Here is a 13,505-nt window from a genome sequence, read left to right as displayed (position 1 = left end):
AAATTAGATCATCTGAAATGTGATACAAAGACTTAAAAATCCAAACTTAAGCTAATAATTGCATCAACCATTTTTAGATATTCTCTTTTAAATGTAATACATTTATTTTTCCCTTTTATTTTATTTTTTTTTAACTTCAAGGTAATTTCAAAATGTTTAGGGTAGAGTGAGATACTGTATTGGAAACAATACATACTGCTAGTCCTAGCCACCTTTACAGGTAAAAGTATTGAAATTTGGGCAAATAACGCTCAGTCCTTGTTCTTGGATTCATTGATTTTTCTCCTGTGAATGTTCACATGTGTTCCCAAATCTAAAACACTGGTATTAGTTTTCTAGATTGAACTCTCTCCATATTGGCCAGTGACCTTGACCTTTTCCATTGACCTCTTGATCCCAGGAAAGCTTATTCATGCATTCTTTCCAGGTCATCCTCTCCAGTCAGTGCCAACTTGCTAGCCTGGGACCTTCTGTTTTTACCCTCCGCACTGACCACCTAAGCTTCATAGCATTTCTAAGAAATGATTTATGCAACATCCACAAGTGCTTTCTTCATCTCTAAAATAAAGAAAATTATCAGAATTTTAGGGCCCTTCCATGTCACGCCCTCCCTGCCTGCAGAGATGACGCAACACCAACATACACACAGGTCACACACAGGTCGATGCACAAGCTCTTGCTTATTCCCTGGTCGATCTTTCTTTTCTCCTCTTGCGGAGAAGTTCCCTTGCCTTATATAGGGCATAACAGCCAATCACGGGGGTGTTCACGTGAACAGGGAGTATACAGCCAATCACAGAGGTATTGAACAGGAGGTATCTGGGGCTGGTAGGCAGTGGTGGCGTATGGTGCTCATGTGACGAGCACAAGGTCACGTGTGGCCAGGGCGGATGTTTTTTAGGCTGTTTTTTAGGCTGTCGGTACTGCTCCGGCGCCATCTTAGGGGCGCGACCGACGCCATCTTGGGCGCGTGACCCCGACACTTCCAAGCCTGAAATTTTGAGTATATGATTAGATGAGTCTCAAATGCCTTTAAATGTGGATTATTTTATTCTCCTCGGGCATGAGAAGTCATTCCATTTTTTACAGAAGGCTAAATTTGTGACAGAAATATATCTTTATCTTCTGGGTCCCCTTAGCCATTTAGATAGTATTTTTCTTTTCTTCAGAGATTTCTTTCTTTTCCTCAGAGATTAAAATCTAATGTATATAGATTTATTTATGTGATCATGGATATTATCTCTTTAAAAAGTGTATTCATTGTTATCATCATTGCTATCTTTAATATTGTATGATTTTAGATGTCACATTAAGATACTTGGGTTCTTTATATGCTTAAGTATCTGTTTCTCTAAACGTTTGTTTCACCAAAATGAATTAAAACTTGTTACTGAGGTAATGAAAAGCCATTTGAAAATATTGTTTATTACACCCGTATTTAAACAAACCATTGTCAATCTGTGTGGTCAATTTGTATGATTTAACCTGTTACAAGGGAAATGGTCTGAATCTTTCTATTCTTTAATTTTGCCGCCTTTGGTTCATTTAACCTTATGTTTGTAGCATTTCTGGAGAAACTTTGTGTGTTTTGATACAGAGTAGGAATAGGGAACTCTATTTAAATAATGATTTGTTGAAATAGGTTTTCTGAAGCATATTTGTATTGCCCAGCTGTACAATGTCTCCTCTTCCTGTAACAATGGCTTTTAGAATTACAGGCATCTTTATTATGGATGCTTTGTGTCTAAATATAACAGCATGTGGCCATGGCAGAGAATGGTGTCTTTTGTGAAGCAGAAGTTTAAACCACCTATAAGAGCAGAATTCACCTTGAATCGGGTATCAATATACCTGAACTGCAACAATGTATTTCTCTGACTTAATAAATTTTCCCATTCTGTAAAAATTATATAGAGATCTCTCTCTCTATCTCTCTCTATCTATATATATACATACATATATATTTTAACTACCCTGTACGAAAGAAATTTTAAGAAGAAAGCCATGCATACATGAAATTTGAAGTCAGTTCCCAAAGTAAAGTGAATTCATAATAAATGAGATGGGTCTACCCATAGAAATGGAAATATAAATAACGGGAATTCTTTCTACCTTACTGATATTGACTTTCCCCTGTGTGTGTGTGTGTGTGTGTTTCATTACAAAGTAAACTTAGGAAACACAACATATATCATAGAAAATTATATTACCTAACACCAACCTACTTCCATCATGTCCACTTACTAATAATAAACTTTGTATGAAAAAAGTACCTTGATCACTAGAGATTTTACACCAATATGTTATAAAGATCAGGGGTCCCTGGGTGGCTCAGTGGATTAAGCCGCTGCCTTCAGCTCGGGTCATGATCTCAGGGTCCTGGGATCAAGCCCTGCATTGGGCTCTCTACTCAGCAGGGAGCTTGCTTCCCCCCACCCTCTGCCTGACTCTCTGCCTACTTGTGATCTCTCTCTGTCAAATAAATAAATAAATAAATAAATCTTAAAAAAAAAAAAAGATTTTACAAAGATCAACTCATTGAATCAACAGAAACTAGTGTTATTATTAAATAAATGTATGATCCCACTTGAGATTATATTATAAAGCAAATTCATTGATTAATTTAAAGAAGATACACCCTGGTGCTGTGTATTATGGAGGGCATGTATTGCATAGAACACTGGGTATGGTGTATAAACAATGAATTTTGGAACACGGAAAAAGAATTAAATTACATTAAAGAAAATAAGATACAATGTGCTCCATAGAATATTCTTTTAATTTAAATGTTTAGTTGCACTAGATCATTTACCTAACATTGTGTATATCTGTGAAACTGACTACTTTGATGTTTTCCCCCTTTAATAAAGTAGTCAAGAAATAACAGACCATAGAAAACACATTTAAAGAGGGTGATACATTTATTTGATAAAAGAAATACAACATTGATTCTAATTAGTTTATGCTAAAAGTGAATCATTATTCATGGGCATTACCAACAACTGCAGCTTATAATTATTAATAAATACCAACTATCAATTTGGACTCCCTCCTCCCTTTAGTAGAATAAATTTATGACTGTGTTTCTCTCAGATCTTTCAAAATAATCAAATACTTTATGCACTAATTACATAATATGCACAAGATAGAAAATAATCTAAGTTCAGTTAAAATGATGAGAGACAGAAAATAAATTGTTATGGATTGTACATCACCCACAAGCTACCACAAATTACACACATGGAGGGCACAGGTAGCACAGTGTAGATAAATCCTAACTGACAAAAGGGTAGAAAATATTGGTGACAGATACATGGCACTTATCTAGATATCTGCCAGAAGCTTACATCTTTTAAAAATCACAGACATGTTCACTTCTGAGGTGGTTTTCCTAATATAAGTCTAAGGAAACAATAAATTGAAATCTGTCTTCTCCTGAAAGGAAAGGTGATTAGTAAACAGAAAAATGAAATAGACCTTTCCCCATCAAGAGGATAAGAGGATATCTCCAAGTTCTAGATAAAAGCCAAGCAACATTCTAGGTTTTTGGAAGTATTTTTCAGAAGCATTATAGAAGAATAAGTATGGATGCATGAGGCACATTCTGCAGGAATTCAAGACAAATGGTTCATAAACAAAATGTAGCCATCAGCTTATCATTTGCTATGGAAACAAGATCAAGAAGTTTTTGAGAAGACAAATTTGCCGTGACTGAGCTTCCTGGTAAATTCAGATTTGAAATTCCTTGTATAAAAATGGAAAGTGTATTTTACTAAAGACAACAGCAAAATAGTAAAGCTATATTATGAATTATATCAGTGTTTAACAAATAGAATAACTTGTTTGTAAACATTTAAAATGGGAAGAAAATTGTCGTCCTAAAGAAGCCATAAGGGGAATTATAAAATAATTTAGTTGGTTTAAGTTAATTGTTCTTTGCTGATCTGTTCCAAAATCACATTCCAAAATAAGAAGTGAATTTGCAAACCTGTTAGTTGGTTATGAGGTATCATCGAGAAAATAGGATTGTGCATTGGAGAATGACAATGAGCAAGGATTAGGGGAGATAGGACATTTGTTTTCAAAAAGAAAAACGTGTATCTATTTCATTTAACCCTGAAGAGAGTCTTGAAAACTTTATATTTTTATTTCAGTTAAATATTAAATACCTGAAAAGTAGAGAACGTAGATATGTTTCTCAGATTACACGCACTCTGAACTCCATGGAGCTTTCCATGCACTCAAGAAAAATTGTCAAATTGCTTCTGATTATCCATCAATTTATTCTACTATCAAGGCAAAGCCAATAAGAAGGGGGAAAAAAAAATCTATCCAGAGACCGACTGTAGTTTAAACAAAAAAGAAAGCAACAACAAGGAGATATGTAGATTTTTCGTCTTAAAATTAATAGTCTGAAGTGAAGTGAAGAGAAGAATGATAGAGACTTCTTGGGATATGTGGGGGTTGGGAGAAGCTTTTACCTAAATTTCTTTCTGAGAATACATTCTGAGCAATAGAGAGCCATATGCAGATATGGATAAAATAGATCACTTTCTATATAGCCTAAAGCACTTTCTTCACTTCCCCTTCATGAAGACACATGCTTTTCTGGTCCTACTGTCACTGATGACTCCTTCTTAGTACTTTTACATTCATCTTCATCTCCCTGGCCAACTAATGGACTCGATGCATGGAGGGAATTTAGCTTTTACCTGCTGTATGTATTGGTATACTATTTCACTTGGAAAAGATTGAAATGGGATGAAATTGAGCGAGATGTTTTTAGAAATCATAGCAATTTTTGAAATGAACACAGTATATTTCACATGCAGGAAACACTCTCTTTTTTAAGATCTTATTTATTTATTTGAGAGAGAAAGAACATGAGCGGAGGGGCAGGGTGCAGGGGAGGGGCAGAGAGAGAGGGAGAAGCAGGCTCCCTGCTCAGTACAGAGCTTGATCCCAGGACCCTGGAATCATGACCTGAGCCGAAAGCAGATGCCTAACCGCCTGAACCATTCAGGCACCCCAGGAAACATTCTTTTTATGGCTACTTTTCCCTCTCTTTCTTTTAGTTTCTCTAAGGAAGGACTAAAAAAAGGACACCTACGCATTAGGATTTTTTTTTTTAAGAGGAAAATATTATCTTGCATATTAGTTTGGATACTTCCTTGCTAAGAGTGTAATGGCTACCGCTATGGAATTTGCATTGTTTTTAAGCCACCTGGAATGGCCATTTATATATTTAACTTTCTGCTCCATGACGTGCATAGTCCAAATTTTAGAATTGCTTTCTCTCAGCACTGTATATGAGAAGTATTCCATAAAACTGTGAGTGGTCTGGTTTTGCTTCTGCTACCATTTTAACAGATTTGAGGCACATCACAAACCTTTAGGGTCTCACATTCCTTATCTTAACTATGTTAACATAGAAGGGCTAGGTCATGCTCTCAAAGGTCCCCTGAAATGGTAAAAATAATATGGCTCCACTGTTTTTGCATTTACTTACTGAGAACGACATACACTACAAAGCTGTTCTACAGGAACACTAGGATATTTATATTTGTACAAACAATACTTCCTGTTTCCTCAAACAGGTGTTCTTATGAAACCTTCCAGTTAATTGGCCCCAAGGTACTGTAGGTGATAAAGAAAAAAAAATTAAGTGTTGGTGCTATGCTAGAAAATAAAGCGTGGATGATTATAAATTGTTCCATAACCTGTTTCCTAAAATCTCATGCAAGAACAGGCCAGTTCGCTGGGACATTTATTACTTGAATCGAAAAGACTCAGGGTGGATAAAGGGGTCTTTTAAAAATCCTTTTGTGATGGCAATGAAAAATGCTATAATATAATTAAAATCAAAGGAATAAGTCAAATTAATTTTCCTATTTAGTCTTTGCTTTTTCTCTTCAGGTGATTCATACGATCAGTGCCACTGATAAAGACGATTTTGCAAATGGACCAAGGTTTAACTTTTTTCTTGATGAACGCCTATCTATAAACCCAAACTTCACTCTGAAGGACAATGAAGGTGAACGTGATTTACATATACTCTCTAACCTATGTGATATCTGTTTTGACTTCGTGTGGAATAGGCCTGAGCAGTTTTGCTTTATGCGTACATACCCATGAACAGCTTGCAAATCAGCATTCAAAGTCAGTTTGATGTTAATGTGTTATGATCTGTGAATAGCTTGTATTTAAAATTGAGCCATATGTACAAATAACTTTCATTGAGTTTATTCAGAAGCATCCCTTTAAACAAGAGATGTACATGTAATATGCTCTTGGGCAAATTTTAAGAGAAATCTTAGCTGACAAACATGTTTATGAGAGTTGCTTGCAATTGCTAGGAGGTAGAAAAATTTTAAATTAGGAAAAATGAAAAATATGTCCTAGGGACAGTTAGGAAAGGAAATGCAATGTTTGAACTCATCTTTCATTAGCAAGGCTATCAAGATGTGGTGTACAAATTATATTTCCTCTTGTTATTATGAATATTTTCAAAATGTGGGTAGAAAATATGCATAATTGCAGAATATTGTGGAAATTTTGAATTGCTTTTGTTTAAACTTCTTTATTGTGTGAAGGAAAAAAGAACACCATAATTTAGTAACTAGAGAAGATTCTCACGTTTTTGGTTCCTTGTTCGGTAGATTTCTCAAGGTTGCATAAAACTCCACCTTCCTTAAAGGAAGCATTAAATCAGTCAATATGTGCAGTTTTCTGATCTGTATCAACTTTCTTCTTCCCTAAAACTATCTTTGGTCATGCTTATCTGAATATGTTATTATTTGGAATTTAACACTGGCCTCAAAATCCTGTAAGAGAAACAATGGTGGGTACATTTAGGAGTAAACATTTAATTCCCTTTCTGTACCTTCAGGGAGACATATTATATATATAATATCACTAAATCTCAACTCACTAAAACATTATGTCCATTTTCCTTAGCTTCTTTAAATTATCATAACAAGGATACCAAATTGTACATGTGACCATATCATAGTTTACACGAAAATCCAAAGCTGCTTATTCTTCTTTCTCATTTTAACTTCCTTATGGTCAGCTCTGCCTATGGAAATACTATATGGAATATAGTATTTATGGTATTTAATACTATATGGAATATACTATAATATGAAATATTATATGGAAATACATATTTGTGCATGTTTTTATATGACAAATTATAATAATTTATCACTCTACATTTATATACATTTGGACATCCCATTCTACGATCCCAAATATATTTCATGTAATTAACTATGGGAAATATGTAAAAAAACTTAATGCATTTTTCCCATAGTTCAGATAATTGTGTAATTTGGGGAGCATTCAACTTTCTGTCTTGGTCAGTTAAAATCACACCTCAATCCTTCTATTTATATTTCAGTTGTTTCTTTTGCCTCTTTTTTTTTTAAGATTTTATTTATTTACTTGACAGAAATCACAAGTAGGCACAGAGGTGGGCAGAGAGAGAGGGGGAGGCAGGCTCCCCACTGAGCAGAAATACTGATGTGGGGCTTGATCCCAAGACCCTGAGATCATCACCTGAGCTGAAGGCAGAGGCTTTAACCCACTGAGCCACCCAGGTCCACCCCCCCCCCATCTTTTCCCATCCCGATAAATATTTTATTTTACATTTTAAGTAATTTTATTTTATTTTATTTTATTTTTAAGATTTTATTTATTTATTTGACAGAGAGAGATCACAGTAGGAGAGAGGAAGGGAAGAGATCACAGAGAGAGGAAGGGAAGCAGGCCCCCCGCTGAGCAGAGAGCCCGATGTGGGACTCGATCCCAGGACCCTGAGATCACGACCTGAGCCGAAGGCAGCGGCTTAACCCACTGAGCCACCCATGCGCCCCCATTTTAAGTAATTTTAATTTGATGATATAATCATGAAGATTTGACTTGGATATAAAGGTGTGTTATATTCAACTTATTTAACCTATGTAAGTATAATTCCAAAAGTATTTTTAAAAGAAACAAGAGAATTTTCTATTGTCGAGACCCACTTAGTGACTGAAAGTTCTTTGTAAAAAATTTTTATATCTGGGGCGCCTGCATGGCTCAGTTGGTTAAGCGACTGCCTTCAACTCAGGTCATCATCTCAGGGTCCTGGAATCAAGCCCCATGTCAGACTCCCTGCTTGGCAGGAAGCCTGTATCTCCCTCTTTTTCTGCCTGCTGCTCTGCCTACTTGTGCTCTCTCTCTATCTCTCTGTCAAATAAATAAGTAGGTGAAATCTTAAAAAATTTATATCAAGAATTTATGAACTTAATACATGGGTCTATTCACAAGGGCTTAATTCAATGATTTGACATCACTAATTGTGGGAAGTCATTTTAAGGAGCTCCCCTCAAACATATGCACACTTTTAAAAGGGTTTATTGTACTGATGTAATTTTTTTTAAAGATTTTATTTATTTATTTGACAGAGAGCGATCACAAGTAGGCAGAGAGAGACAGGCAGAGAGAGAAGAGAAAGCAGAGTACCTGCTGAGCAGAGAGCCCAACGCAAGGCCCGAGCCAAAGGCAGAAGCTTATACCACTTAACCACCCCGGCACCCCCTGAAGTAAATTTTTCAACATTTATTTTAACCATATCAGTGAATGCTTAAACCAGCTATATACTATGTCAAGTATGTGACCTCTAGACAATTGTGTAGGGATAAAGAAGTTTTAATCTATGTGTAAGACTAATTTAAAAAAAATATTGGGAATTGATAAAATTGTAAATAACACAGGAAAACTTCTTTTGAATAACAATGATTTCTAGAAAAGATTCAAATGCATAGCTGAAAACATGTGCTTATGAAAGCAGACTTGATTATTCTAGATAAGCCAAGTCACCTAACTTTCCAAGCTTCAATTTTTACATCCACAAATTATGATTTTTAAAATATGCACTTTAGGAGTGTCTGGTTGGGCTCAGTCAGTTAGGTGTACAACTCTTGGTTTCGGCTCAGGTCATGATCTCAGGGTTGTGAGATTGAACCCCGTGTGGGTCTCCACGCTGGGCGTGGAGTCTGCTTGAGATTCTCTCTCCATCTCCCTCTCCTTTTGCCCCTCTTCTCCAAAAATAAATAAATGAATAAATAAATAAATAAATAAATGCATACATAAATAAATAGATTAAAAAAATACTCACTTTGGAACCTTGAGAGAATAATGATACCATATAAAAGATGGATTTTTCTCTAAACACAAGGCAGCTACAGATAATACTATGTAAAGACAAGATTAAAAATAGAATAGCCATACCAAAATGAATATACTCATATAAGTATATGCACCCTTATGATAAACATAAACACCAAAGCCAAGCACAAAATTAAACCTATGCTAGCATATGAAAGTTTAAAATTATTAAGCCTCAATGATAAAGAGAAAAAAATTTATACTATTAAAAAGAAAATGAAAAATAATTAAAAATCAATGATTTTTAAAAATTTTTAAAGATTATATTTATTTATTTTAAAGAGAGCCTGGGGCTGGGGGAGCCCGGAGGGGAGCGAGAGTTTTAAGCAGGCTCTCTTCTGAGTGGGGAGCCTGGGAGGGGCTCATTCCACCACCCAGAGATCAGGACCTGAGCCAAAACCAAGAGTCAGTTGTTTAACTGACTTGCCACCCAGGCACTCCAATAATTAGTAAACTAGATTCCTGGTTAAAAAACTAAAATAGCATAAGTTGATAAAAATCATCTGGTCAAAATGCTGATGAAAAATAATTTGCTAATATTAGCCTTCTCTACAGTTAGTTAAAAATAGTAAGCTATTAGGAATGAAGGAGGACTCATTATTAAAGACATCTTCCAATGTATAAAAATAAGTTTTTTACATTTAACTACTGACATTTTGGCAAATATTGTATTAGTCTTTGCCTTCAGGATCTCTGCAGAATATAATACTTAAGAAAAAATCTTAAAAATCATTTCATATGTTAAAACTTGAAGAGTAAACACTAAAAATTAACAGCATAAAAATCTGTATTTTCCAAAGCAAGAAACGTTTTTCAGAAAACTAAATAATGAAACTTATTTTATCAGTAGAACAGAAGATCAAAAAGGAGAATAAAAGATGGAAAATAAAAGCATAGAAAATGATAGAAGAAAGTAGATATTAATTCAAATATACAGTAGCCATTATCAAACTGAATATAATTTTTAATCAAAGCTATCTCATATTTAAATGTGTGTGTGTATGTGTGTGTGTGTGTGTGTGTGTGTATACTGCTGAGGTGAAATATACCAAAAACAAGATGATATAGAAAGTTTGATATAAAATGTTAGAAATAGTTAGCTTATTGCTTCAAAAGAAGCAACTATTGTTAGAAAAACGAAACAAATCCAAAACTTGGTGTCTTAAAACAAGATCTTTATTTAGGTCACATTTCTAACAATGAGCAATTTCTGATAGGTTCATCGAAGCAATTCTTCTGGTTTCAGGATAACTTCAGTCACTACAACTAAGCAGTATTGTACAGAATGTTCTCGATTCAGAAAGAAAGGAAAAAATGGAGAACAATAATAAGTAGAAACAAATTACAAGATTAACCTTGATGATTAAATTGCCTACATGAAAATTTAAGAGAACCTACAAAAACATCTTAAGTAATAATGGGATACTTTGCCAATTTTTGAAATACCTCAAAATACATAGATTTCCTATATTTAAAACATATGAATAAGTAATAAATCAGCTACAATTTAAAATGGCAAAGACAAATGAAATAAATTAGCCTCAAATCCTTCTGAATGATTATAGAAAAAAAATCCAATATATAATGTTCAAGTTTATCCTATGTAAGGAACAATGTTACTGAAAATATAAAACCATGCAAGAAATATATTTACCAAATTAATGAATCAGAGTGCTCAGATGTTCATATTAATTTATAAATTCAATATCATTTTAATGACAAACTGAATTTAGTAATCTGTTAATAAAATGCAAATGGAAAATGAATAAAAAAAGCAAGAAAGTATTGGAAAAAAAGATGAAGGAGATACATAGCTATCAGAAAGAGAAGAAAAGAGGGTATATCCTAACAGAAATCAAGACATTATAAAGATGAATGTAGTGCGCGTAAACCCAGACAGTTGGATTTTCTTTTTCTTTTTCTTATTTATTTATTTATTTATTTGGTAATGCAAGTGCATGACTTAGACATCCATTGCGAAGGCATCCACTTCAAAGAGGCATCTACTTCAAAGGGACGTTCACTTCAAAGAGAGCTCGCTGGAATAAACACGTTGCCAGCCACAGGACTAGATGAAGATCCGGTCTCTTCACCCTGCCTCCCGAGACTCTTTGTTTTAGACATCTTAATTGATTTTGAGAACTGATAATTTGGACCTTCCTCCCTCCCTCTCTCTCTCTCTCTCCTTGTTTTCTAAATTCCCCCTCTTATGTGTTAAATTCATGGATAGATTGAGCCCCCAAAACCATAGGACCTATCCTTGACCCCCAAACAACAGAACTTCAAGCCCCCCCTCCCCCGACACGCACATTCTCTTTCCCTCTACCCTCCACCTCTCTGTGTGGACCCAAGTGTACCATGTAATCTTCGGGACATGTAAGTAATAAGTCTTTTTTTTCTTTCAAAGTGTCCTGATGTTTATTGCTGAAGAGTGTCTTGCAATCATAAGAATCATAAGTTCTGGTCCAGCCACAACATTGGTTATTGGTAGACTGAGGCCAGCACCAAACAATGAAGGACTCCTTAAATAAAGTACAGAAATAGATAAAGAGAAGAGGAGAACAAATTGAGGGAACTGAAATAGAATGAATAGATATCTAAATCTATATAGAGACATATGAAATTGATAGAAGACAAAGGTAGCATTTTTAGCCATTGTGGAAAGGGCAATCCAAAAAGTATTTAGAAATGGACCAACTGTTTCTATATCTAGAGAAACTAAAATTAGAGTATCTCAAATACATGCACAAAAAATAAATTTTACATATATTAAAGAACTACTTTTACAAGAAAAATTCTAAGAATTTTAGAGGAAAATGAAGTGCACTCATTTCGTATAACTGGGATAGGAAAGGATTTCGTATAAAAGACACAAATAGCACATTCTTAAAACATTAACAAATGTGATAATGTTAAAATTATTCCTGCACTAAACGATTTCTAAATAAAACTTAAAAACAGGTTCTAGCCTAGGGTAAGATAGCCATACTTACAAATGAGTAAGGATTAGTATCATGAATATATTTACACAACAAAGTAAGCATTCCAAATAGGAAACAAAAGAGCGAAAGGATACAAATAATTAACAGAGGAAAAAGAACAGAAAAGTAAATAAACCTATGAACATATGAACATGTGTTCAAAACTATTAATGGTTTTACACATAAACAGAAGACAATAGCGTAGATGTTACATGCATCCCATTAGTCAAAAATAAAAACAAAATCTGGGAATGTCAATTATTCAACAACTAAGTAGTCATTGACAATGTGTCATAAGAGCCTTCCTACTGTTATGTTAAGATTGTACCTTACCTACATGATGAGCAGTGAATCTTGACCCAGTTTCACGGATGCTGGCACAAGGCTCTGTACTCCTGGTTCAGAGAGAAATGCTTCATTTTTCATGGCACGGGAAATAGTATGAATTTCATATTTTCTCTGATTCCTCTAACCCCAAAGTCTCGGAGAATGACATGGCATAGCCCAGGTGCATGGTATGCATGCAGTGGGTTTGCTTAACAACAGAGGAACCTTCAACTAGGGAGTTCCAATATTCTGTAAGAGGCTGCAAGGAAATTAGGTTTGCCTTGGCCCTAGAGGTTGTCCTCGTATTTATATAATGGGGTGATAAATAAGCCTGCTTTTGTTCTGGAAGGAGGCACTCCTGCTATCTTCTAACGCTGTCTTCTACGTTCTGAATGAGAGTCTGTCCTAGATACTCTGACATGAGTAATGAAGTCCTTTGTGCCTGACCCGGGAGCCACGTATCTTCTGGCAGCATCCATAAATCTGTAACAGGCTAACCTGTTAGCACCTGATCTGGTAAAATCTCAATCCCTCTTATAAATCATCGAACTAATTCCTGCTAAAAACTGTTGTTAAAAAAAAACAAAAGCCACTTATTTATTTATTTATTTATTATAACGTGCTCATGTATGTATGCTAAGCTTAGTCCAGAGACAGATAACTCACCCATGTTGATGTCTGCAAGCATATAATATCACTAATGTCCTCATAGCAAGTCAGATCTTGGAGAACACATGTCTCTTCACATGTTCCATTCTATTTACATAAAAATTTCTTTGTTTGGGGCCTATTTTTCAGTATTCCCTGTGACATACACTCTAAGTATATTAGTAGAAACCACCAGTATGCAGCTAATATTCTGCTCAAAGAAACAAGAGTCCTATCAAAGCAAGTATGTCCATTCAGAGAAAGCATAGCCCAAACACTGATTGCTTTGGTTGGTAGCATTTTTTTTTTCCTTTTATACAGATATAAATCTCTAGC

General features: G+C 34.8%; 1 protein-coding gene across 6 annotated transcripts in view; it reads left to right on the top strand.

The window, feature by feature from the left end:
• Positions 1-13,505, top strand: part of CDH18 (cadherin 18) — a 982,055-nt gene that overhangs the window by 940,130 nt on the left and 28,420 nt on the right. For all 6 annotated transcript variants that reach the window (XM_059416934.1, XM_059416937.1, XM_059416936.1 and 3 more), the window contains one exon: positions 5,917-6,034. In XM_059416934.1, the coding sequence (XP_059272917.1) occupies positions 5,917-6,034 (118 nt within the window). The remainder of the gene's footprint in view (positions 1-5,916; positions 6,035-13,505) is intronic.

The sequence above is a fragment of the Mustela nigripes genome, chromosome 12 (assembly GCF_022355385.1).
Source record: "Mustela nigripes isolate SB6536 chromosome 12, MUSNIG.SB6536, whole genome shotgun sequence".
Taxonomy (NCBI): domain Eukaryota; kingdom Metazoa; phylum Chordata; class Mammalia; order Carnivora; family Mustelidae; genus Mustela; species Mustela nigripes.
The sequence above is the reverse complement of the archived record's forward strand: the minus strand, read 5'-3'. Positions and strand labels throughout refer to the sequence as shown.